The sequence below is a fragment of the Melanerpes formicivorus genome, unplaced genomic scaffold, assembly GCF_026170545.1.
Source record: "Melanerpes formicivorus ecotype bairdi unplaced genomic scaffold, bMelFor1.0.p_v2 SCAF_87, whole genome shotgun sequence".
In the NCBI taxonomy this organism is placed as follows: domain Eukaryota; kingdom Metazoa; phylum Chordata; class Aves; order Piciformes; family Picidae; genus Melanerpes; species Melanerpes formicivorus.
In genome coordinates this window covers 2,224,321-2,250,775 of record NW_027142439.1, presented here as the reverse complement: position 1 = coordinate 2,250,775, position 26,455 = coordinate 2,224,321, and the positions used below count along the sequence as shown (strand labels likewise).

At 54.1% G+C, this 26,455-nt stretch overlaps 1 protein-coding gene and 2 non-coding genes across 3 annotated transcripts; all 3 read right to left on the bottom strand.

The window, feature by feature from the left end:
- Window positions 1-1,710: 1,710 nt before the first annotated feature.
- On the bottom strand, window positions 1,711-1,846 carry LOC137454915 (small nucleolar RNA SNORA31). Its single transcript, XR_010990717.1, has one exon. It is a non-coding gene; the product is annotated as a small nucleolar RNA SNORA31 (small nucleolar RNA).
- A 1,787-nt stretch (window positions 1,847-3,633) lies between these two features.
- Window positions 3,634-11,719, bottom strand: TPT1 (tumor protein, translationally-controlled 1). The gene is made up of 6 exons (XM_068165271.1): window positions 11,611-11,719; window positions 10,958-11,031; window positions 10,336-10,526; window positions 7,459-7,564; window positions 6,380-6,496; window positions 3,634-3,874 (listed from the first exon to the last, which is right to left on the bottom strand). The coding sequence occupies exons 1-6, from the start codon at window positions 11,636-11,638 to the stop codon at window positions 3,872-3,874; spliced, it is 519 nt and encodes a 172-aa protein (XP_068021372.1). The 5' UTR covers window positions 11,639-11,719; the 3' UTR covers window positions 3,634-3,871.
- On the bottom strand, window positions 3,953-4,083 carry LOC137454914 (small nucleolar RNA SNORA31). Its single transcript, XR_010990716.1, has one exon. It is a non-coding gene; the product is annotated as a small nucleolar RNA SNORA31 (small nucleolar RNA).
- Window positions 11,720-26,455: the final 14,736 nt, after the last annotated feature.

Genomic DNA, 26,455 nt, shown 5'->3' with positions numbered 1-26,455 from the left:
TGCACCACCAAAGAGATTGGCCCCATCCACTTGACACCCCACCCCCTTGGGGATATTTATGGCCATGCTCTTAAGCACCTCCTTTTCCAAGCAGCACCTCCTTTGTAGGCAGCTGCCACACAGCCATTTGCTCCAGGCTTGTGCCCAGCAGTGCCAGCCCCAGGAGCCAGGCAGGGGGAGGAGCTGTCCCCCCACTCCCACACCTGCTCTGATCAGTTTTAAACACTGACTCACTGCAAGTGGGAGGCTGGGGGGGGATGCATGGCCATATCAGCAGCCACTCCGAAGGCAAGTTGCTCTGCCCTTCTTTGAAGGCTGCCAGGTTTGAAGTGAGCACAGGAAGGGCAAAACAATGGCCTCACGTGGCCCAATTAAACAAACCCTCTGCAAGGAGAGCAGGCTTGGCTCCCAGGGAAAGGCAGAGGAGCCTGAATTTACACTGCTCAGATTACATCCAAGCTGTCCCTCATCCAGCAGCACAGCTGGCACAAGATTCCTCAGTGGGAAAGCTGAGGAAGTTATGTAAATGAAGGAGCCACAGCACTCAAACAGGCTGTGCTTAGAGCAGACAGGAACCTCTCAGATAACCGCAGCACGCTGTGCTCCCACCTCCACAGGCAGTATCTCACTCCTCCCAGCCTGCTGCAGCATCTATCTCCACCCCACAGACACCTACCTCCACCTCAGGCCTTCAGCACTGGGGACCAAAAACGACAGCAAGGATGCCAAAACATTGTGGAGGCCCCAGGCCCAAGTGGCTCACAGCCTCCCCTTTCAGGTACCCGAGCCCCCTGTAGCTCTGCCAGCACAGTATCACAGCATCACAGTCACAGTATCACTAAGGTTGGAAGGGAGCTCGAGGATCATCGAGTCCAACCTGTCACCACAGACCTCATGACTAAACCATGGCACCAAGTGCCACATCCAATCCCCTCTTGAACACCTCCAGGGATGGTGACTCCACCACCTCCCTGGGCAGCACATTCCAATGGCTAACAACACTCTCAGTGAAGAACTTTCTCCTCACCTCAAGTCTAAACCTCCCCTGGCACAGCTTGAGACTGTGTCCTCTTGTTCTGGTGCTGGTTGCCTGGGAGAAGAGACCAACCCCTTCCTGGCTACAACCACCTTTCAGGTAGTTGTAGAGGGCAATGAGGTCTCCCCTGAGCCTCCTCTTCTCCAGGCTAAGCAACCCCAGCTCCCTCAGCCTCTCTTCACAGGGCTGTACTCCAGACCTCTCCCCAGCCTCATTGCCCTTCTCTGGACACATTCAAGTGTCTCAATGTCTTTCTTGAACTGAGGGGTCCAGAACTGGACACAGGACTCAGGGTGTGGCCTGACCAGTGCAGAGTCCAGGGGCACAATGACCTCCCTGCTCCTGCTGGCCACACTGTTCCTGATACAGGCCAGGATGCCATTGGAGTCATCGTCCCTGGAGGTGTTCAGAAAGGGATTGGATGTGGCACTTGGTGCCATGGTTTAGTTAGTCCTGAGGTGTTGGGTGGTAGGTTGGACTTGATGAACTCTGAGGTCCTTTCCAACCTTCTTGATTCTCTGTTTCTCTCTGATTCTATGAAATGCCATCCCGTTGGATTCTGCCCATTCTGCCCATCACCACAGCAGGAACCAAGTTAATGATTTGCAGTCCAAGGCAACACAGTTACACACAGTTACATTGGCAGCAGCAAGGGCTGGGGCTCTGTGAGGGTGTTTTGTGCTCCTTCATTCAATCCAGACTGCCACGAGGTCAGGCAGGCAGAAAGCACAAGGAAGCTGTTAGTGTTGCATCTCAGCAGGAGCCCAGGAAGCAAAGGGCGTTTGCTCCAGGGCTGTCAAACAGATGCCCCTCCTGGCCACGCAGAGGGAACAGAAACCTCACCCCTAGACACACACCTGCTTTGGTAATGAGCCTCAGACAGGGTTAGGCCATTCTGACACTTTCTCTCCAAGCACAGAAAACCTCCAAATCCTGCAGCTCCAGCACGCTCTCACCTCCTGAGGAGCTGTCAGCACAAAGGAGCTAGTGCCACAGCCAGGCTGTGTGGGAATCATAGGATCAATAAGGCTGGAAAAGACCTCAGAGGTCAGGAGGTAGGGACATTCAGGCTGGAGATGAGGAGGAAGTTCTTCCCCAGGAGAGTGGTGAAGCCCTGGAATGGGTTGTCCAGGGAGGTGGTTGAGGCCCCATCCCTGGAGGTGTTTAAGCCCCAGCTGGATGAGGCTCTGGCCAGGCTGATGTAGTGTGGGGTGTCCCTGCCCATGGCAGGGGGGGTTGGAACTAGATGATCCTTGTGGTCCCTTCCAACCCTGACTGATACTCCTATGATACTACTATCAAGTCCAACCTAGCACCCAACACCTCAGGACTAACTAAACCATGGCTTCAAGTGCCACGTCCAATCCCCTCTTGGACACTTCCAGGGTCAGTGACTCCACCACCTCCCTGGGCAGCACATTCCAATGGCTAACAATTCTGTGAAGAACTTTCTCCTCACCTCCAGCCTAACCTTCCCCTGACACAGCTTGAGACTGTGTCCTCTTGTTCCGGTGCTGGGTGCCTGGGAGAAGAGACCAACCCCCACCTGGCTACAACCGCTCTTCAGGTAGTTGTAGACAGCAAGAAAGTCTCTCTTGAGCCTCCTCTTCTCCAGGCTAAGCAACCCCAGCTCCCGCAGCCTCTCCTCACAGGGCTGTGCTCAAGGCCTCTCCCCAGCCTCATTGCCCTTCTCTGGACACATTCAGGTTATCTCAATGTCCTTCTTAAATTGAGGGGCCCAGAAAGCCTAGTCACTTCACCCTCCCCAGAGTCCTCCCAGTAGCCAGGCTCAGAGTGATGATGTTCCAGCACCCAACACACACTGCAAGTTGTGTGGATTTTCTCTTTGGAAGAGATACCAAAGTTAATGGAGTCTGGTCAAGCACAGGGGATGAAGGTGGCCCACTTCCTTCTGACAACACTGACAACAACAGGCATCCTGGCCTGCATCAGGAACAGTGCGGCCAGCAGGAGCAGGGAGGTCATTGTGCCCCTGTACACTGCACTGGTTAGGCCACACCTTGAGTCCTGTGTCCAGTTCTGGGCCCCCTCAGTTTAGGAAGTTGACTTGCTGGAATGAGTCCAGAGAAGGGCAATGAAGTTGGTGAGGGGTTTGGAACACAGCCCTGTGAGGAGAGGCTGAGGGAGTTGGGGTTGCTTAGCCTGGAGGAGGCTCAAGGGCGACCTCATTGCCCTCTACAACTACCTGAAGGGAGGTTGTAGCCAGGTGGGGGTTGGTCTTTTCTCCCAGGCAAGCAGCACCAGAACAAGAGGACACAGTCTCAAGCTGCACCAGGGGAGGTTTAGACTCGAGGTGAGGAGAAAGTTCTTCACCGAGCAAGTCGTTCATCATTGGAATGTGCTGCCCAGGGAGGTGGTGGAGTCACCGTCCCTGGAGGTGTTCAAGAGGGGTTTGGATGTGGCAGTTGGTGCCATGGTCTAGTCATGGGGTCTGTGTTGATGGGTTGGACTTGATGATCCTTGAGGTCATTTCCAACCTTAGTGATACTGTGATACTACTGTGGACAAACCCCGCCGCAGCCTCTCCTGCGAGTCACCCGAAGGAAACACACCAGACCCAAAGGCACCTCCTGGAATGGGTTTAAATGAGTTTTATTTTAGACAACCTACATGACAGATGGGTGTTTGGTTTTTGTTTTTTTTCCTTTCAAATAATGCCTCCACTCCAAATCAGGGTCAAAAAAGAAGTGACTAAAGCTCAAGATGACATCAGTCCGGTTGTTAAACGTTGCCCGTTCCTGGGGGTGTGCCGATGAAGAAGAAACAGCAGCCAGCTATGAAGACAAGGGATCCAAAACCATAGTGCTTGATTTGTTACTGAAACAAAGAGGAAGCAAGGGTTAGTTCAAGGGCAGGCCACCCCCAGCACATCCCCTCCCCACCCCCATGCCTTATCTGTGTATTCCCTAATTCAATCTGAGCTGCCACAGGCAGGCAGGCAGAAAGCGCAAGGAAGTTTACTTTCGCATCGCAGTGCAAACCAGAGAGCAACAGGAGGAGTGCCCTTGGTCTATCAGAGGATGCTGACCACTGTTATCACACACAGCAACTCCCACCAGCTGCTGAGCAAGCCAGGCAGGGCACTCAGACTCTTTTTTGCTCACTACACCACATTTCCTATCCCCCCTCAAATAAAAGCTTGTCCTAAAGCAGGTGCTAAAGCTTACAACAGCCTGTGGGCTGTCTCTCCTTAAAGCTCTACCGAGAAGCTGGAACATAGTATCATAGTATCAGTCAGGGTTGGAAGGAAGCACAAGGATCAGCTAGTTCCAACCCCCCTGCCATGGGCAGGGACACCCCACACTAGATCAGGCTGCCCACAGCCTCATCCAGGCTGCTCTTAAACACCTCCAGGGATGGGGCCTCAACCGCCTCCCTGGACAACCCATTCCAGGGCTTCACCACTCTCATGGGGAAGAACTTCCTCCTCACCTCCAGCCTCAATCTCCCCTCCTCCAGCTTCATTCCATTCCCCCTAGTCCTATCACGACCTGAGAGCCTGAGCAGTCCCTCCCCAGCCTTCCTGTAGGCCCCTTTCAGATTACTCCACTCTGAAGCAGCTGCAGTTACCCAAATTACACAGCAAAAAGGTCACTCAAGTAGAGGGGCACACAAGCTTCTGCTCTGCAGAGGTGACTTCCAGCTGAGTGCCTGTTCCAGGGCCCATGGCAGACCTCACCCTTCAGTCAAGCTGCAGGGGGTGCCTGTTTTGGATCAGGAGAGACCTTACTGCTCCCTACCACTCCCTGAAGGGAGGCTGTAGCCAGGTGGGGGTTGGTCTATTCTCCCAGGCAAGCAGCACCAGAACAAGAGGACACAGTCTCAAGCTGTGCCAGGGGAGGTTTAGGCTGGATGTTGGGAAGAAATTCTTCCCAGAAAGAGAGATTGGCCATGGGAATGTGCTGCCCAGGGAGGTGGTGGAGTCACCATCCCTGGAGGTGTTCAGGAAGAGACTGGATGGGGTGCTTGGTGCCATGGTTTAGTTGATTAGATGGTGTTGGGTGATAGGTTGGACTTGATCTCTGAGGTCTTTTCCAACCTGGTTAATTCTATTCTATTCAATAGAAGTCTTCCTTTTGTTGGGCTACTGCTCCACACCAGAACTTGGTTCATCTTTACATGACTTGCATAGCAGAAAGCCTGGAAGAGGCTTTACAGATAAATTCAGGTGTCTATAAGCAGGATTCATAAGTCCAGGGACTGGGCAGAGCAATCTAGTGATCCCCTGCTGCTCATCTGCAGTGAATTCCACAGCTCTCCACATAATTCAAGTGCTGGCATTCAAATACTGTTTGCCTTGCAACCTAAGTCCAACAGAGCAGTTAAAGCAGACCACAGGAGTTGCCTGAGCTCAGGCAGCATAAGGGTCAGCACCCTGTCAGGTATTCCTGTCTTTACAAATTCAGGGCAGTATTTAAACACTAAAATCATGGCCATGAGGATGAGCAGAGGGCTGCAGCACCTCTCCTATGAGGACAGACTGAAGGAGTTGGGGCTGTGCAGTCTGGAGAAGGCTCCCAGGTGACCTCATTGTGGCCTTCCAGTATCTGAAGGGGGCTACAGGAAGGCTGGGGAGGGACTGCTCAGGCTCTCAGGTAGTGATAGGACTAGGGGGAATGGAATGAAGCTGGAGGTGGGGAGATTGAGGCTGGAGGTGAGGAGGAAGTTCTTGCCCATGAGAGTGGTGAAGCCCTGGAATGGGTTGTCCAGGGAGGTGGTTGAGGCCCTGTCCCTGGAGGTGTTTAAGCCCAGGCTGGATGAAGCTGTGGCCAGGCTGATGTAGTGTGGGGTGTCCCTGCCCATGGCAGGGGGGTTGTAACTAGATGATCCTTGTGGTCCCTTCCAACCCTGACTGATACTATGACACTAAGTCCAAGTGCTGAGTGCTGCACTTTGGCCATGGCAACCCCATGCAGACAAAGACCACAGAGCGTGGCTGTGTAAGGGAATTCAGAATCAACCCCGGCAAGAGAGAAGGCAAAGAGGAAGTGCCCCATTGCAGTGGACATGGTCTATAATCTAATAGTTTAGAGGCATTACCAACTAGAGAGGCCTCCCCAAAGCAGTTCTGCCTGCATTTCTCAGCCATGAAGTCACCATGAGTCACTGCAGGGCAATGCCATCCCCTTTTGGTGCGAGTGTTATGCAAGGGCAGCCTGGGCCACTCTGTGCGATACAAAGCAGCACTGAGGCTGCACTTACATCAACTCTGAGTTTTCCAGCTGACAGCTACTTTCAACTGGTAACAGGGACAGGAGAAGTGGTGCAGAGGAAGTGCTGTGACACAGCTGGCGCCACCACCTGGCTGGGGTCAGTACTTACACACTTCTCGATTTCCAAGCCGTCCTTAAAGAAAATCATGTAGGGAGTGACACCGTCCTCACGGAAATCCAGCAGAGCCACCATCCCATCTGGATTCATGTTCTCTCCTACAAAGAACTTCAGAGACATGTGACAGAGTTAATGAGCTGTTAGCAGCAGAAAATCATAGAATCAATAAGGTTAGAATAGACCTCAGAGATCATCAAGTCCAACCTAGCACCCAGCATCGCAGGACTAACGAAACCACGGCTTCAAGTGTCTCTTCCCATCCCCTCTTCAACACCTCCAGGGATGGGGACTCCACCACCTCCCTGGGCAGCACATTCCCATGGCCAATCTCTCTTTCTGTGGAGAATTTCTTCCTAACATCCAGCCTAAACCTCTCCTGGCACAGCTTGAGACTGTGTCCTCTTGTTCTGGTGCTGGTTGCCTGGGAGAAGAGTTTATAGTTTCATTCAGGGTAGGAAGGGACCACAAGGATCATCTAGTTCCAACCCCCCTGCCATGGGCAGGGACACCCAACACTAGATCAGGCTGGACAGCCAACCCCCACCTGGCTACAGCCTCCCTTCAGGGAGTTGCAGACAGCAAGGTCTCCCCTGAGCCTCCTCTTCTCCAGGCTAAACAACCCCAGCTCCCTCAGCCTCTCCTCACAGGGCTGTGCTTTAAATGGCAAGTGCCTTTCTATTTTAAAAAGCTAAAACCTCTTCAGCTTCCACTTCCAAAGCCTCCCTGACCAGTTGCCAGGACTTCTGCAACTTGTCTATTTTAGTGCCCTTTAACTTCCCCACACTGCTACAAACAGAGTAAGGCACAGCAGAGGCCAGAGTGAGCCACCATTTGAGTCCTAAACTCCATGGCTCCTGAAGAGTGATACTTTCAAACAAGACCCACAAGCTGAAGTACAATCCCTGGACACTGAAGAGTATTTTTCTCCTCCCTGACTCTCAGAGCCTGTTAGTAATACCCTGAGAGGAGAAGTTAAATGTCCTCACCCATAGAGCCCTCCCCAAGCTGGTGCAGCAGATGAACCCCCTGCAGCTTGTACCACTGCTCTGAGGTGATGGGAGTTTCATTACCTGGTAGTTTTTGAAGTTAGCAAGGATGTGTTTGATTTGCTCTGCAGCCCCTGTCATGAAAGGCTTTACTCTCTCTGGCTTGTGTTCCTCAAGTCGTGCTTTGATTCTGGAAGGACAAAAAGCACTCTCAAAACACATTCCAGTTTAGTAGCTTCACTCTTCACCATCACATTCTGGCTGGAAGTTACTTGCAAGCTCTTTGATTTTGCTGCCTTCCCCTCCCCTCAGAGCTCCCAGACTTCTCACTTCATTTTCTGAATGAATTAACACCCCAGCACCTGGCACTCAAATTCATTTTAGGTACAGGCCTGGGTACACAGATCACAGAATGGCTCAGGTTGGAAGGGACCTCAGAGATCATCTACTCCAACCTCCCCACCATGGGCAGGGACACTTCTCAACCAGACTCAGCTGCTGAAGGCCTCATCCAACCTGGCCTTGAACAACCCCAGGGAAGAGGCAGCCACAACCTCCCTGAGCAGCCTGTTCCAGAGTCTCTGCACCCTTGTACTGAAGAACTTCTTCCTCAGCTCCAGTCTGACCCTGCTCTCCCTCACCTTCAAACCATTCCCCCTTGTCCTGTCTCTAGACACCCTCAGAAGTCCCTCTGCAGCCTTCCCATGGGATCCCTTCAGGTACTGGAAGGCAGGTCCCCCTGGAGTCTTCTAAACCACAGCTCCCTCAGCCTGTGCTCACAGCAGAGCTGCTCCAGCCCTTGGATCATCTTTGTGGCCTCCTCTGGACTCACTCCAGCAGCTCTGTGTCCTCCTTCTGCTGGGGGCACCAGAACTGGAGGCAGGATTGGAGGTGGGGCCTCAGCAGAGCAGAGTCAAGGGACAGAATTCCCTCCCTTGCCCTGCTGCCCCTGAGCAACCTTATCTGACTGGAACTGTCCTTGCTCACAGCAGGGGGGTTGGACAAGACCTCTGAGGGCTCCTTCAAACCTGGTATCTTTTGTGGTTCTGTGGGAGGTGTCCCTGCCCGTGGCAGGGGTGTTGGAACTAGATGACCTTTAAGGTCCCTTCCAACCCAAACCATTCTGTGATTCTGTGGCTGTGCCAGAGTGCACTCAGCACTCACATCAATAGGAGCAGGCACTATGTCCTTCCAGGCCAGCCACTTCTTAGACCTTGATTTACTGAGCTGCCAAACAGCTTCCTCACCTGCCCCAAGGTAGACACAGGTGACTGAATGCCAACCACACACTCATCTCTTCATTTGCTGTACCTTCAGCTCCCACATTAGAAGAGCAGTGGCTTACACCTTCACAGCACTGAGAGTGCTCTCTCTCAGCAGCACAAAGTCTTTCCACCTTCAGTGCTAGCTGAATTGTTAGCAACAGAAACGATGCCTTGAACTAGGAACAAAGGAAAATCCATTCACACACATTTTGGAGCATCTAAACTGTCAATTCAGAGGAGCTTCCAGCTCCTCACCCCCTTCCACAGGAAGGTTTGGCACAAAGGAACCCAAAAGAAAAGCCACAGGGTTACATGTAGCTATCTGCAGCACATGACACATGGGTTTGATGGGTGACCACTAGATGCATACAGAACTGGCTGGATGGCTGCACCCAAAGAGTGGCTGTCAATGGCTCCATGTCCCAGTGGAGGCCAGGGACAAGCAGAATCCCTCAGGGATCAGTCCTGGGACCAGGCTTGGTCAACATCTTTGTGGGTGCCATGGACAGTGGCATTGAGTGCACCCTCAGCAGGTTTGCTGATGACACCAAGCTGTGTGGTGCAGCAGACAGGCTGGAGGGAAGGGAGGCCATCCAGAGGGACCTGGACAGGCTGGAGAGGTGGGCACAAGCCAACCTCAGGAGGTTCAACAAGACCAAGGGCAGGGTCCTGCATCTGGGTCAAGGCAATCCAGGCACAAATGCAGGCTGGGCAGTGACTGGCTGGAAAGCAGCCCTGAGGAGAGAGCCTTGGGGGTGCTGGGGGAGGAGAAGTTCAACAGGAGCTCTCAGTGTGCACTTGCAGCCCACAAAGCCAATCAGATCCTGGGCTGAATCAGGAGAAGTGTGGCCAGCAGGGCAAGGGAGGTGATTCTCCCCCTCTGCTCAGCTCTGGGGAGACCCCACCTGGAGTCCTGCCTCCAGTTCTGGAGCCCCTATTCCAAGAGGGATCTGGAGGTGCTGGAAGGTGTCCAGAGAAGGGCCACGAGGATGAGCAGAGGGCTGGAGCACCTCTCCTGTGAGGACAGACTGAAGGAGTTGGGGCTGTTCAGTCTGCAGAAGAGAAGGCTCCCAGGTGACCTCATTGTGGCCTTCCAGGATCTGAAGGGGGGCTAAAGGAGGGCTGGGGAGGGACTGCTCAGGATCTCAGGTAGTGCTAGGACTAGGGGGAATGGAGGGAAGCTGGAGGTGGGGAGATTGAGGCTAGATGTGAGGAGGAAGCTCTTCACCATGAGAGTGGTGAAGCCCTGGAATGGGTTGTCCAGGGAGGTGGTCAAGGAGCCATCCCTGAAGGTGTTTAAGCCCAGGCTGGATGAGGCTCTGGGCAGCCTGATGTAGTGTGGGGTGTCCCTGCCCATGGCAGGGGGGTTGGAACTAGCTGATCCTTGTGCTCCCTTCCAACCCTGACTGATACTATGATACTATGAAAAGAAAAGCCACAGGGTTACATATAGTTATCTGCAGCACATGATCAGGTTCTGCCCCTCAGCCAAGACAAACTTCAGCTATTCCAGCACCCACTCTTTAGAGGCCCAGTTCTGCCAAGTGTTAAGGCACTACAGCAGCTCACAGCCAGTCTGGCACCTGGAGCAGAGCTACCACTTATCAGAAGCAAAGTTCAACACTGCTTTCAGGGTGCCAGGGACCTAAAGCACTGTGCAGGCCCCACTTAAGAGCAGAAACCTGCCAACACTTACGCCTTCATGTAGTCCTTGATGTACTTCTTGTAGGACTCTTTTGTGAAGCTGGTTTCTTGGAGGTGGTGGTTTATCACTATATCAACACCAGTTATGACCGTGGCTTCTGTTCCATCTCCCTCAGGACCTTCAGCAGAGGCATTGCCACCAATTAGAGAGTCATCAATTTGACCCTCTGTCCTGGTGACCATCTAGATTTAGAGACATCAAAAAGCTTAACGGCTCTGCAAAGAAACCTTAACGCTAACGCTCTCGCCACATCCACGGCCTGGCAGCGGGGCACGGCTTCAGAGCCACGGTTTGAGGGCAAGGAGCCCGCCTGCAGGCCAAGCACAGCTATCTGAAGCCAAGCTCCTCTCCTGGTGCCTGACCAAAGCTTCCTTTACAACGTCGGCACTCCCAGCCTGGCTGCCCCGGGCCCTCTCGTGTCCTACTTAGCAGCGGCCGGGCCTGCCACAGCCATAGGCCGCGGAGGGCGCTTTCCTCGCAGGCAAGCCAGCCCCCCAGCCCTCTCCCCAAGCCCTGCCCGCTCCGCCACCGACCCGGCAGGCCGGCCCCAGGCCTCCGAGTCACAGCTGCGAGGCCTCCCCCCGCCCTCCCTCGGGGCAAGCGCGCCGCTCACCTTCCCCTCCACTTCCAGGCACAGGCCGTTCGCCACCTCCCGGATCTTGTAGATGTCGGAGAACATCTCGTCCTCTGCGGGGGAACAGAGACACACACGCACACACACAGACAGAGGCGGGCGCCGCCGCGTTAGCCTGCGCCTCCCCGCGGCCAGGCCCGCAGCCCCGCAGCGCCCTTCCCGGCCCGGCTCCGCAGCCCCGCAGCGCCCTTCCCGGCCCGGCTCCGCAGCCCCGCAGCGCCCTTCCCGGCTCCGCTCCGCAGCCCCGCAGCGCCCTTCCCGGCTCCGCTCCGCAGCCCCGCAGCGCCCTTCCCGGCCCGGCTCCGCAGCCCCGCAGCGCCCTTCCCGGCTCGGCTCCGCAGCCCCGCAGCGCCCTTCCCGTCCCCCCTGCCCCCGGGCGCAGCGCTGCAGAGCAGGCCCCGCGGGCCGGGCCGGGCCGGGCCGCTGCGGTCCTCGCCCCTTCCCCTCTCCGCCCCCCCCCCCGCCCTGCCCTGCCAGCAGCACTGCACATGCGCAGCAGCGCCAGGCCCAGCGCCGGGGCCCAGGCCGCAGCCAGCCCTTCTCCTCCACCCTACCCACCCGCCGGCCGCCCTCCCAGCCTTCTCTCCCCCCCCCCCCCCCCCCCCCCCTCCGCGACGCCCCGCCACCCTTACGGCTAATGCAGTCCCGGTAGATGATCATGGCGGCGGCGGGGGAGCGGCGGCGGCGGCGCGGGGCTCTGCGCAGCGACCCAGGAGCGGACGGGAGCGAGGCGGAAAAGGCCGAGTCAGCGCCCGCCCGAGCTCATATAGCGGGCACGTCCCGGCGCGTCAGCGCGCACGCGCGCCCTCCCCTCCCCCCGCCCCCTGCCCCCGCCCCGCCCCCTGCGGCGCCCCCGCGCGGCCGCCGGGCGGGAGCTGGCGCTGGGGAGCCGCTGGCGGCCGCCTGCTAGAGGCGAGAGGTGTTCGGCGGCGCAACCCGCTTCCCCGCACCGCCCTGTCGGCGGGAGGGCGGCTGAGCGCGGCTTCCCCCTCCGCCGGTGAGGCAGGGGAAGCGGCAGTCGAAAGCCAGCCCTCTCTGCCCTCAGCTGAGAGCCGGAGGCGAGGAGCGGGCTGCGGCTGTGGCGGGCTTTGCTACGGCGTGGCCGGCAGATCGCCCAGCGGCTCGCGGTGTTCCCTCTCCTGATGTTTTTTGCGCGCCGGTATGGGCGTGAGCCTTACTCTTCCGCTGTGGCACAATATCCGTTTGCAAGGGGAAGCGCTCCCGGCCGTTGGCAGGCAGCTGCGGGCAGCGCTGCTCCGCGCCTCGCCCCGCGGCGGGGGGCTGCCGGCGCGGCGTTTCGCTGCGCCCGCTCCGGTAGCAGCTGCTCCGGTGGGCATCGGCCGGCCTGGCCGCCCCCGGCCGCGGCGAACGCCTCGCTGCCACCTCCGCCTCTGCAATGGCTGCGGCCGCGGGGGCTGCCGAGCCGCTCCTCGCACCTGGCCAGGGCTGGGACACGCATTCACTGCCCCCAGCGCTGCGCCCGCTCCTCAGAAAGGACTTTTTAGCCCTTGCTATTTATTTATTTAGTTTTATTATAGTGGAGAAACTGTTACGAAGCTGATAGCCTCTCTTGTTATAAATCCCTCGGAGAATAGAATAGAATAGGAATAGGAATAGGAATAGAATAGAATAGAATAGAATAGAATAGAATAGAATAGAATAGAATAGAATGGAATGGAATGGAATGGAATGGAATGGAATGGAATAGCATGGAATAGCATGGAATAGAATAGAGTGGAGTGGAATGGAAGAGAATAGAAGAATTGAATTGAATTGAATTGAATTGAATTGAATTGAATTGAATTGAATTGAATTGAATTGAATTGACCAGGTTGGAAAAGACCTTTGAGATCATCAAGTCCAACCTATCACCCAACACCATCTAATCAACTAAACCATGGCACCAAGCGCTCCATCCAGTCTCCTCCTAAACACCTCCAGCGATGGTGACTCCACCACCTCCCCGGGCAGAGAAAACTTGAATTATGTTCAGAGAAACTCCTTCTGTGCTTGCAAAAGGACTGTTTGGGGCAGGTGTGCTTTTCTTACTTCTTTTCACACATAGTGAGGTAAAGCCCAGCAGTCAGGGTCGAGATGAAAGGCAGAAGGTGTGGGGTGTCCCTGCCCATGCTCCCTTCCAACCCTGACTGATACTTTGATAGTATGATACCCGGCTTTCTTTTCCTCCTTAGCACATACTTTTCTTCAGCAGCCTCGTCGCAATTGAAATCAAAGCTGACTTCCCTTGAGCCCTGGTTCTGAAGGGACATTGACAAAATGCTTTCAAAAGACCTCACGGGATCTTAAAACGCTTAACGCTGCTAACGATCCCGCTCTTGACAGAGCCATCAGGGCACGGGATACAATTACCTGTCCCTCACACTCCTCAGGCAGTAAATTACTCATTACTTTCATTGTGTGTGCCAAAGGAGCTCCCGTTTTATCTCCTCCTCCCCTGCTATCCCTTCCTTTGCTGCAGATATTCAGCTATCCCTGCTGCCTACATAATCTAATCACATTTATAAATCATCTGCTGGTTTTCACCTTCAAGACCACTGCTGCTATTTCAAACCTGAAGAAAGGGCTTCTGCCCAAAACCTTATCTGGTATTTTTTTGTCTCAGTGGCAGCAGACCTGACAAAAGCCTCTCTTTTCTACCAACTGCAGGAGAAGAAGAGCAGCTTACATCCTCAGCAGTGGGCTGAGTGAGGAGAGAACATTTGGCTCCTTCTCTGTACTGTAATCTGCAGCTAAAAACATCCAGTTAGTAGGTGTGCTTCCATTTGGGTTTACTGGGAAGAGATTGTTCTGGAAAAGTGAGGATTTCTGTGGCAGGATTGAAACCTCTGACAAATTCAGCTATGGCAGGGGGTGGTGGAAGCAGATGATCCTTGTGGTCCCTTCCAACCCTGACTGATACTATGACTTGATTTACTGGTGTCAGGGTAGAGGAATCGGTGCTGGACTCCATCCTCTTCAATATCTTTATTGATGATCTGGACAAGGGGATTGAGTCCATCAGCAGTAAATTTGCTGACAACACCAAGCTGGGGGCAGGAGTTGATCTGCTGGAGGGTGGAGAGGCTCTGCAGAGGGACCTGGACAGGCTGGACAGATGTGCAGAGTCCAGGGGCATGAGATTGAACACATCCAAGTGCCAGGTTCTGCACATTGGCCACAGCAACCCCATGCAGTGCTACAGGCTGGGGTCAGAGTGGCTGGACAGCAGCCAAACAGAAAGGGGGGTGCTGATTGACAGCTGGCTGAACATGAGACTGCAGTGTGCCCAGGTGGCCAAGAAGGCCAATGGCATCCTGGCCTGCATCAGGAATAGTGTGGCCAGCAGGAGCAGGGAGGTCATTGTGCCCCTGGACTCAGCACTGGTTAGGCCACACCTTGAGTCCTGTGTCCAGTTCTGGGCCCCTCAGTTTAGGAAAGATGTTGAGTTGCTGGAAGGTGTCCAGAGAAGGGCAACAAAGCTGGGGAGGGGTCTGGAGCACAGCCCTGTGAGGAGAGGCTGAGGGAGCTGGGGTTGCTTAGCCTGGAGAAGAGGAGGCTCAGGGGAGACCTTCTTGCTGTCTCCAACTCCCTGAAGGGAGGTTGTAGCCAGGTGGGGGTTGGTCTCTTCTCCCAGACAGTATCAAGCTGCACCAGGGGAGGTTTAGGCTGGATGTTAGGAAGAAATTCTTCACAGAAAGAGTGGTTGGCCATTGGAATGTGCTGCCCAGGGAGGTGGTGGAGTCACCATCACTGGAGGTGTTCAAAAAGGGTTTGGATATGGCACTTGAAAGCCATGGTTTAGTTAGCCATGAGGTGCTGGGTGCTGGGTTGGACTTGATGATCTCAAAGGTCTTTTCCAACCTGGTTTGTTCTGTCCTATCCTATCCTATCCTATCCTATCCTATCCTATCCTATCCTATCCTATCCTATCCTATCCTATTCCAAACCCTTTCACACAGCTGCTGAGGTAGATGGGCCTTCGGATTGCTTTGCCTGTAGGTCTGCCTCCAGAGTTACAGCTGTGAAATGGGAGATAGTTTAAAATGCATCAGTTGAACTGGTCAGGGCTCCTGTGTGAACATCAATTTGATCTGAAGCTAAGCCAGGTCAATATCAAGATGAAAAAGATGTAAATGAGGCCAGGAGTGTTGACATGACAAGGTTTTACATCCTTTTCACTTGAGCTGCTTTAAAAAACTGATTGAAACCCAGACCACACTGAGTAATGCCCAGGACTAAGGTAGTGATATTTTAACTGGTGTAGGTCTTGCAAGAAGCACTTCATAGAATCACAGGATCAATAAGTTGGAAAAGACCTCAGAGGTCATCAAGTCCAACCTAACACACAACACCTCAGGACTAACTAAACCATGGCACATGGCACACTAAATAAACCAAGTGCACATCCAATCCCTTCTTGAACACCTCCAGGGATGGTGACTCCACCACCTCCCTGGGCAGCACATTCCAATGGCTAACAACTCTCTCAGTGAAGAACTTTCTCCTCACCTCCAGCCTAAACCTCCCCTGGTGCAGCTTGAGACTGTGTCCTCACATCCAAGTGCCAGGTTCTGCACATTGGCCACAACAACCCCAGGCAGTGCTACAGGCTGGGGTCAGAGTGGCTGGAGAGCAGCCAGGCAGAGAGGGACCTGGGGGTGCTGGCTGATGGTAGACTGAACATGAGCCTGCAGTGTGCCCAGGCAGCCAGGAGGGCCAATGGCATCCTGGCCTGCATCAGGAACAGTGTGGCCAGCAGGAGCAGGGAGGTCATTCTGCCCCTGTACACTGCACTGGTTAGGCCACACCTTGAGTCCTGTGTCCAGTTGTGGGCCCCTCAGTTTAGGAAGGAGGTTGACTTGCTGGAAGGTGTCCAGAGAAGGGCAACAAAGTTGGTGAGGGGTTTGGAACACAGCCCTGTGAGGAGAGGCTGAGGGAGCTGGGGTTGCTTAGCCTGGAGAAGCGGAGGCTCAGGGGAGACCTTCTTGCTGTCTACAACTACATGAAGGGAGGTTGTAGACAGGCAGAGGTTGGTCTCTTCTCCCAGGGAGCCAGCACCAGAACAAGAGGACACAATCTCAGGCTGCACCAGGGGAGGTTTAGGCTGGAGGTCAGGAGGAAGTTTTACACACAGAGAGTGATTGCCCATTGGAATGTGCTGCCCGGGGAGGTGTTGGAGTCACCATCACTGGAGGTGTTCAGGAGGAGACTGGATGGGGTGCTTGGTGCCATGGGTTAGTTGATTAGGTGGTGTTGGATGATAGGCTGGACACGATGATCTGGAAGGTCTCTTCCAACCTGGTTTATTCTATTCTATTCTATTCTCTTGTTCTGGTGCTGGCTGCCTGGGAGAAGAGACCAACCCCCACCTGGCTACAACCTCCCTTCAGGGAGTTAGAGAGAGCAAGAAGGCCTCCCCCGCCGCCTCCAGGCTAAGCAACCCCAGCTCCCTCAGCCTCTCCTCACAGGGCTGTGCTCCAAACCCCTCCCCAGCTTTGTTGCCCTTCTCTGTACACATTCAAGTGTCTCAATCTTCTTCCTGAACTGAGGGGCCCAGAACTGGACACAGGACTCGAGGTGTGGCCTAACCAGTGCAGAGTCCAGGGTACCAAAGTGCCAGTGCTGAATATTTCCTGCAATGCCATATAAAAATGGATGAGGCTCTGGGCAGCCTGATCTAGTGTGGGGTGTCCCGGCCCATGGCAGGAAGGGTTGGAAATAGATGATCCTTGTGACCCCTTGCAACCCTGACTGATACTGTGGTACTATCAAAAAGATGATGATGTGATGTGAGGGTACTTTGTGATGAACTAGATTTGGAAATGACTCTTTTTCCCTCCTCAGAAACCAGCCTTAGTGTTCCTCACCTTACTGCTTAATGCACCTCTGAAGCACCTCTCCCATCCACCCAGGCTTAATACATTCCAGAGTGCCAGGTTATAACGGTGGTCCCTCTACAGCAGAGTCTTTTTAGGGGCCAGCTGACATCTCCAATTGTGTGAGTGGTTTTCCTGATCTTTGGGGCTGTGTTTTCACGGATGAGGGGTTCAATGCCATTTGAGGAGGGTTTTCTAAGCAGGTTTCTGCAGGGCGTCACAAGAAGCACTCCTCAAAGAAGGTGCAGCTGACTAGTTGTGAATGACTGCGGTGTTACTGACTGCCATCAGCTATTACCATCTGGGTAGGGCTGTGCCAAGCTAATTGTTTGTGTCTTGGACTAAAATGCCAGATGACTGCTGAGCCTTCACCTTTCTGAATAAACAGGCCATTTGCAGCCCATTCTGGCAGCTCCCCCTGAGCTGTGCAGAAAGGGAGGGGATTCTGCCTGCAGCTGTGAGGTGCAATCAGTGCAATCAGGAAATAAATAGGAGGTGGGGCTGGAGGGAGAGGCCTGAGGATGGAGGGAGGAGGTGGCATCCACACATTCTTCCAACCTTGGTGCAAGGCTGTGAAAGTCACATAGCAGTGGTGGTATTGGACACTGGATGCAGGGGAGAGTGTCCTAGGAACTGGAAAACTGGAAACTATAGGGCTGGCCACAGCAACCCCATGCAGTGCTACAGGCTGGGGATAGAGTGGGTGGAGAGCAGCCAGGCAGAAAGGGACCTGGGGGTACTGGTTGCTAGTAGGCTGAAGATGAACCAGCAGTGTGCCCAGGTGGCCAAGAAGGCCAATGGCATCCTGGCCTGCAGCAGGAACAGTGTGGCCAGCAGGAGCAGGGAGGTCGTTGTGCCCCTGGACTCAGCACTGGTTAGGCCACACCTTGAGTCCTGTGTCCAGTTCTGGCCCCCCTCAGTTTAGGAAGGACATTGAGACACTTGAAGGTGTCCAGAGAAGGGCAACAAGGCTGGGGAGAGGCCTTGAGCACAGCCCTGTGAGGAGAGGCTGAGGGAGCTGGGGTTGCTTAGCCTGGAGAAGAGGAGGCTCAGGGGAGACCTTCTTGCTGTCTACAACTCCCTGAAGGGAGGTTGTAGCCAGGTGGGGGTTGGTTTCTTCTCCCTGGCATCCAGCACCAAAACAAGAGGACATAGTCTCAAGCTGTGCCAGGGGAGGTTTAGGCTGGATGTTAGGAAGAAATTCTTTCCAGAAAGAGAGATTGCCCATTGGAATGTGCTGCCCAGGGAGGTGGTGGAGTCACCATCCCTGGAGGTGTTCAAGAGGGGCTTGGATGTGGCACTTGAAGCCGTGATTTACTTAGTCCTGAGGTGTTGGGTGCTGGGTTGGACTTGATGATCTCTGAGGTCTTTTCCAACCTTATTGATTCTATGATTTAGTTCTTTTTCCTGACCTTTCTGCCTAGTTTTTCTCCCCAAAGACACTGAGCTGCACTGTATCGCCGTTTGACTTGGGGATCCCCGCACAGAACGCTCAAAGGAGGATCCCTGCGAGATCTCAGCGCTTGCCCCCCAGCGGCGAGGACTCCAGGCTGGTGACACATGGGTGTGATGGGTGACCACTAGATGGATAAGGAACTGGCTTGATGGCTGCACCCAAAGAGTGGCTGTCAATGGCTCCATGTCCCAGTGGAGGCCAGGGACAAGCAGAGTCCCTCAGGGATCAGTCCTGGGACCAGGCTTGGTCAACATCTTTGTGGGTGCCATGGACAGTGGCACTGAGTGCACCCTCAGCAAGTTTGCTGATGACACCAAGCTGTGTGGTGCAGCAGACAGGCTGGAGGGAAGGGAGGCCATCCAGAGGGACCTGGACAGGCTGGAGAGGTGGGCACAAGCCAACCTCAGGAGGTTCAACAAGACCAAGGGCAGGGTCCTGCAGCTGGGTCGAGGCAATCCCAGGCACAAATCCAGGCTGGGCAGGGACTGGCTGGAAAGCAGCCCTGAGGAGAGAGACTTGGGGGTGCTGGGGGAGGAGAAGCTCAACAGGAGCTCTCAGTGTGCACTTGCAGCCCACAAAGCCAATCAGATCCTGGGCTGCATCAGGAGAAGTGTGGCCAGCAGGGCAAGGGAGGTGATTCTCCCCCTCTGCTCAGCTCTGCTGAGACCCCACCTGGAGTCCTGCCTCCAGTTCTGGAGCCCCTATTCCAAGAGGGATGTGGAGGTGCTGGAAGGTGTCCAGAGAAGGGCCATGAGGATGATCAGAGGGCTGGAGCACCTCTCCTGTGAGGACAGACTGAAGGAGTTGGGGCTGTTCAGTCTGCAGAAGAGAAGGCTCCCAGGTGACCTCATTGTGGGCTTCCAGTATCTGAAGGGGGCCTCCAAGAAGGCTGGGGAGGGACTGCTCAGGCTCTCAGGTAGTGCTAGGACTAGGGGGAATGGAATGAAGCTGGAGGTGGGGAGGAAGCTCTTCCCCATGAGAGTGGTGAAGCCCTGGAATGGGTTGTCCAGGGAGGTGGTTGAGGCCCTGTCCCTGGAGGTGTTTAAGCCCAGGCTGGATGAGGCTGTGGGCAGCCTGATGTAGTGTGGGGTGTCCCTGCCCATGGCAGGGGGGTTGGAACTAGCTGATCCTTGTGGTCCCTTCCAACCCTGACTGCTACTATGATACTATGACTTTCTCCTCCTCCGTGCACAGGTGCTATGCGGCGCCCGGCCGCTGGGTGGCGCTGCAGGAGCCGCCGCAGGGCAAGCAGGGCTCTGCTCCCCTGGGTAGGACAACAGCGCTTTTTCCACTGGTGTCGTTCCCGCATCACCCGGAATGCCCCCGGGGACCAGCACAGGAAGAGAAATCGATCCCGGGCCTGTGACTGATGCAATCTCTCTGGGCTCCTGGCCAGCTGGATGCTGCACACAAATACCATTCTCCCCAGATAATTAGCATTGCCATGTGATCAGCTTGGCTCTAGGGAGCTTTTAACCATTAGAGGGACTAATCTTGGTGCACTAAAGTCACTCCAGCAGGCTTACCACAGAATCAACAGGGTTGGAAAAGGCCTCAGAGACCATCAAGTCCAACCTAGCACCCAACACCTCAGGACTAACTAAACCATGGCTTCAAGTGCCACGTCCAATCCTCTCTTGACCACCTCCAGGGATGGTGACTCCACCACCTCCCTGGGCAGCACATTCCAATGGCAAACAACTGTTTCTGTGATGAACTTTCTCCTCACCTCCAGCCTAAACCTCCCCTGGCACAGCTTGAGACTGTGTCCTCTTGTTCTGCTGCTGGTTTTGCCTGGGAGAAGAGACCAACCAGAACAAGAGGACACAGTCTCAAGCTGCACCAGGGGAAGTTTAGGCTGGAGGTGAGGAGAAAGTTCTTCACAGAGAGAATCGTTAGCCATTGGAATGTGCTACCCATGGAGGTGTCATAGTATCAGTCAGGGTTGGAAGGGACCACAAGGATCTAGTTCCAACCCCCCTGCCATGGGCAGGGACACCCCACACTACATCAGCCTGGCCAGAGCAACACCTCCAGGGATGGGTCCTCAACCACCTCCCTGGACAACCCATTCCAGGGCTTCACCAATCTCATGGGGAAGAACTTCCTCCCCACCTCCAGCTTCATTCCATTCCCTCTAGTCCTATCACTACCTGAGATCCTGAGCAGTCCCTCCCCAGCCTTCTTGGAGGCCCCCTTCAGATCCTGGAAGGCCACAATGAGGTCACCTGGGAGCCTTCTCTTCTCCAGACTGAACAGGCCCAAAGGATATATTAGAGGGTTAGGAGGTATCACCCTGCTTCTGGTGATTTTGGAATGGAATGGAATAGAATAGAATAGAATAGAACCGAACCGAACCAGGTTGGAAGAGACCTTCGAGATCATGGAGTCCAACCTATCACCCAACACCATCTCATCAACTAAACCATGGCACCAAGAACCCCATCCTGTCTCTTCTTAAACACCTCCAGTGATGGGGACTCCACCACCTCCCTGGGCAGCACATTCCAATGGCCAATCTCTCTTGCTGGGAAGAATTTCTTCCTCACCTCGAGTCTAAACCTCCCCTGGCACAGCTTGAGACTGTGTCCTCTTGTTCTGCTGCTGGTTGCCTGGGAGAAGAGACCAACCCCCACCTGGCTACAACCTCCCTTCAGGCAGTTGTAGACAGCAATGAGGTCTCCCCTGAGCCTCCTCTTCTCCAGGCTAAGCAACCCCAGCTCCCTCAGCCTCTCCTCACAGGGCTGTGCTCCAAACCCCTCCCCAACTTTGGTGCCTTTCTCTGGACACGTTCTGCTCTGGTTGATACTCTTTTATCAAGGTCCAGCAGTGCTGCAGGAGCCATTAGGTACCAGGCAGCTTTAATGCAAGGATGGGAGAAGCAGCTCTTGGCAGGTTGTGCCCCAGAAATGTGCTGTGAGAAAAATAAGCTCTTATCTGTGGGGTGGCTGATAATCTTAGGGACTTTAAGACTGGGGTAGGGAAGGACCTTGAGAAGCCCATCAGCCAATCTTCTTGCAGCAGGGGGATTAGTTAGACATGTTTCACTCTGGGGAGATGTTTATCTACCTTGTTTTTCACCTCTCCTTGTGATGGTGATTTCCCTTCTCTGCAGAACAAACATTTACTGAACAAGGAGCTGGGGGGCTGGGCTCTCCTGTTCCCCTTTGAGAGGGGTGCACCATAACTTGTGTAAAACTCCATTTAGGGGTCCCTGTGGCTCAACTGCTTGTGGAACTGGGGGTGCCTCATTCTACATGGACACTGGGCTGCACAGTGGCCAGATTTATCCCCCCAAATTCAGTGTTATTTATCAATACTCTCACCCAGGATGAAGCAGAATGTTCCTCACAGCTTAGCTGCTTAGAGAACACAGTCTCAAGCTGTGCCAGGGGAGGTTTAGGCTGGAGGTGAGGAGAAAGTTCTTCCCAGAGAGAGTCGTTAGCCATTGGAATGTGCTGCCCAGGGAGGTGGTGGAGTCACCGTCCCTGGAGGTGTTCAAGAGGGGATTGGACGTGGCACTTGGTGCCATGGTTTAGTAGTCCTGAGGTGTTGGGTGCTAGGTTGGACTTGATGATCCTTGAGGTCTTTTCCAACCTTATTGATTCTGTGATTCTATGCTTCTCTGCTTCTCTGGGCTGCTGGGCACATGGAAGGCTGTCTGCAGGGCTGCACTGCTGTAGGTGGAGAGGAGAAATGTGTGAACCAGGCAGGTCATCCCAAAGCATGTGTTTTACCAAGAAGCTTTACATATAAGACCTCTATGTCTTACCTAATGAATGCAGTTCAGGGCAGAGTTGCCTGCAGTGAGGATAGATCCTTCTGTGAAAAACATGAGAGCAGTTCTCAGTGCTGATCAGAAGCATAAACTCTTAATGATATTTTAAGGAAGAAATAGACAGTATCATAGTATCAGCCAGGGTTGGAAGGGACCACAAGGATCATCCATTTCCAACCCCCCTGCCATGGGCAGGGACACCCCACACTACATCAGGCTGCCCAGAGCCTCATCCAGCCTGGGCTTAAACACCTCCAGGGACAGGGCCCCAACCACCTCCCTGGACAACCCATTCCAGGGCTTCACCACTCTCATGGGGAAGAACTTCCTCCTCACCTCCAGCCTCAATCTCCCCACCTCCAGCTTCATTCCATTCCCCCTAGTCCTATCACTACCTGATAGCCTGAGCAGTCCCTCCCCAGCCTTCCTGTAGCCCCATTCAGATCCTGGAAGGCCACAATGAGGTCACCTGGGAGCCTTCTCTTCTCCAGACTGAACAGCCCCAACTCCTTCAGTCTGTCCTAACAGGAGAGGTGCTCCAGCCCTCTGCTCATCCTCCTGGCCCTTCTCTGGACACCTTCCAGCACCTCCACATCCCTCTTGGAATAGGGGCTCCAGAACTGGAGGCAGGACTCCAGGTGGGGTCTCACCAGGGCTGAGTACCTGTGCTGGATTCTGTGGTCCTGCTTTGGTAGGGGGGTTGGACTTGATGATCTTTGGAGGTCCCTTCCAACTCCTAACGTCCTGTGAGCCTGTGAGTAGAAGGGGAGGATCACCTCCCTTGCCCTGCTGGCCACACTTCTCCTGATGCAGCCCAGGATCTGATTGGCTTTGCAGGCTGCAAGTGCACACTGAGAGCTCCTGTTGAGCTTTTTGTCCACCAGCACCCCCAAGTCTCTCTCCTCAGGGCTATCCTCCAGCCACTCCCTGCCCAGCCTGTATTTGTGCCTGGGATTGCCTCGACCCAGATGCAGGACCCTGCACTTGCTCTTATTGAACCTCCTGAGGTTGGCTTGTGCCCACCTCTCCAGCCTGTCAAGGTCCCTCTGGATGGCCTCCCTTCCCTCCAGCCTGTCTGCTGCACCACACAGCTTGGTGTCATCAGCAAACTTGCTGAGGGTGCACTCAGTGCCACTGTCCATGGCACCCACAAAGATGTTGACCAAGCCTGGTCCCAGGACTGATCCCTGAGGGACCCTGCTTGTCCCTGGCCTCCACTGGGACATGGAGCCATGGACAGCCACATCCCTGTCATTTATAGGCCTGTATGCACCCAGAGAGAGTGAATTCATATATGTGTGTGTACACGCACACACATTTTATGCAGAACTGCTGTGTGCTCAAGTGTTAAATGCCAAATGCAGTTCTGGCCTCTCAGTGGCAAAAGGGTATGATAAAAGTAGTAACAGTACCAAGAAGAGAGGCAAGGAGCAAGAGAATAAGCTGGAACAGGGCACACCAGCTGTTTTGATCTGGGCTGGTGGCTATGATGGTGGCCTTGGAAATTAATAGCAACACTGGGAAAATGAAAAGGAGCATTGATTATTCACTGCCTGTCAGTGTAGAAGAGCTATGGGGACAGCAAGAAGATGATGAGTTGAGAGGTTCAGGAAAGAATGGAATGGAATGGAATGGAATGGAATGGAATGGAATGGAATGGAATGGAATGGAATGGAAATAGAATAGAATAGAATGGATGGAATAGAATAGAATTAGAATAGGAGTAGAATAGGATTAGAATAGGAGTAGAATAGAACAGAGCAGAACAGAATTAGAATAGAATAGAATAGAATAGAATAGAATAGAATAGAATAGAATAGAATTAACCAGGTTGGAAAAGACCTTTGAGACCATGGAGTCCAACCTATCACCCAACACCATCTGATCAACTAAACCATGGCACCAAGTGCCTCATCCAGTCTCTTCCTAAACACCTCCAGGGATGGTGACTCCACCACCTCCCTGGGCAGCACATTCCCATGGCAAATCACTCTGTGATGAACTTTCTCCTCAACTCCAGCCTAAACCTCCCCTGGTGCATGTTGAGACTGTGTCCTCTTGTTCTGGTGCTGGTTGCCTGGCAGAAGAGACCAACCCCCACCTGGCTATAACCACCCTTCAGGTAGTTGCAGACAGCAAGAAGGTCACCCCTGAGCCTCCTCTTCTCCAGGCTAAGCAACCCCAGCTCCCTCAGCCTCTCCTCACAGGGCTGTGCTCCAAACCCCTCCCCAGCTTTGTTGCCCTTCTCTGGACTCGTTCCAGCAACTCAGCATCTTTCCTAGAGTGATACCAAAGAAGGCTCCTTGTAACACCCTGTGTATGGCTACCCTGTGGTAGTTATTACTGCTGAAGGCTGCTGTGGGTGCCAGAAGTTAAGGTTATTGTAAAAGCAATTAGGAGGGGTCATGGAAAAAGTGCAGGGAGGGCTGTGAAGCACTTCTGGCTCAGGAAGAAGCCCTTTGGCCAAGAGCTGCTGGAGGCTGGGAAATTTCACACTAAAATGCTGCTTTCCTCTGCATATGTTTGTAGGTTTTGTGGTAGGAAAGGATTTGGCAGAGATCTCCTGTGTCCCTGGATCCCCTGTGTTCACTCATTAATCATGCTCAGATTCGGGGTGGGACATTTCCAGGAAGGAAGAAGGAGCAAGAAGGCTCCAGGGGGGCTCAGGCAGTCATCTCTGGCAGTTTCTCTGGCCTGAAATAACCCTTGGCAAGCTGTGGGGGCCGTGCTGAGGTGAGGGATGATCCCTGCCCACTCTGCCTCACCAGCTCCCTGCTATGCTAATTGCTTTAGCTGATGCCCTGAGGATTTTTCCTCCTCTGGTTTTGCTGTCTCAGTTCTGACCTGGTTCTGACATTTGAAAGCTCAAGTAATTGAAAGATCAAGACCTCTGCTATGTGTCAGATGGTTTAGCTGCCATCAGATTCCTTACTCTGTAATGACTGTGCCCAAATGGCCAGCCAAGGTGGCATTCAATATCCCTGAGTAAGGGAAGGATTACAGAGGTGCTGTGAGGTCAGGCTGCTGTGCTTCAGCCAGGCCAAGGAATCACAATCCACCCTCTGCAGTCTCTAGAGCAGTCACAGGCCCTCCTCTAGCTCCTTCAGGTATGAGTTGTTCTGGAATGTGGTCTAGCCCTGTGATCCTCTACCTGTGACTCACTGGGCCTTAAATGACAGAAGACATCCCACCTGGGGCATCCTGCCATCTCTGCACACCTCAACCCACTTTTACATGTGTACAGGCAAGCAAAGAATGGGGTCAGAGTGGCTGGAGAGCAGCCAGGCACAAAGGGACCTGGGGGTACTGGTTGATAGCAGCCTGAACAGGAGCCAGCAGTGTGCCCAGGTGGCCAAGAAGGCCAATGGCATCCTGGCCTGTATCAGGAAGAGTGTGGCCAGCAGCAGCAGGGAAGTCTTCCTCCCCCTGTGCTCAGCACTGGTCAGGCCACACCTTGAGTCCTCTGTCCAGTTCTGGGTCCCTCAGTTCAGGCAAGATGTTGAGTGGCTGGAAGGTGTCCAGAGAAGGGCAACAAAGCTGGGGAGGGGTTTGGAGCACAGCCCTGTGAGGAGAGGCTGAGGGAGCTGGGGTTGCTTATCCTGGAGAGGAGGAGGCTCAGGGGAGACCTTCTTGCTGTCTACAGCTCCCTGAAGGGAGGTTGTAGCCAGGTGGGGGGTTGGTCTCTTCTCCCAGGCAACCAGCACCAGAAAGAAGAGGACACAGTCTCAAGCTGTGCCAGGGGAGATTTAGGCTGGATGTTAGGGAGAAATTCTTCCCCAGCAAGAGTGACTGGCCATTGGGATGTGCTGCCCAGGGAGGTGGTGGAGTCACCATCCCTGGGGGTGTTCAAGAAGGGACTGGACGTGGCACTTGGTGCCATGGTTTAGTCCTGAGGTCTGTGGTGACAGGTTGGACTTGATGATCTCTGAGGTCTTTTCCAACCTTATTGATTCTATGATTCTATTCTGAAAGCAGAGAAAAGAAGGAGGCTTGGGGGTGTGTGCTCTTAGAGATGAAAAAAAACCCCACACAAATTATTCTCCACTGGGAGCAGCCTGCATATGGAAATCATGCCACAGATGCACTGTGCTGAGCATCAGAGATCAGGAGATTATTCTGCTTGTCTTCTTGCTGTGTTTCCTCACCATTCATCAATGGGTTTGTGCTGAACATCTGACAGCTAAGCTGAGGAGCTGATTTTGGATGCAGTGGGTGTTGCAGGCACATGGGGAGAGCCTGCAGGGTATGGAGGGCTGCTGCTGCTGCCCACAGCCGATGGTCAGCCCTCAAAGAGCAGGGCAGAAACTGGCCTCTGCTGCCAAGCTCCTCTGCATCAAGGCCAATGGAGTGAAGCCCAGCCAGGCACT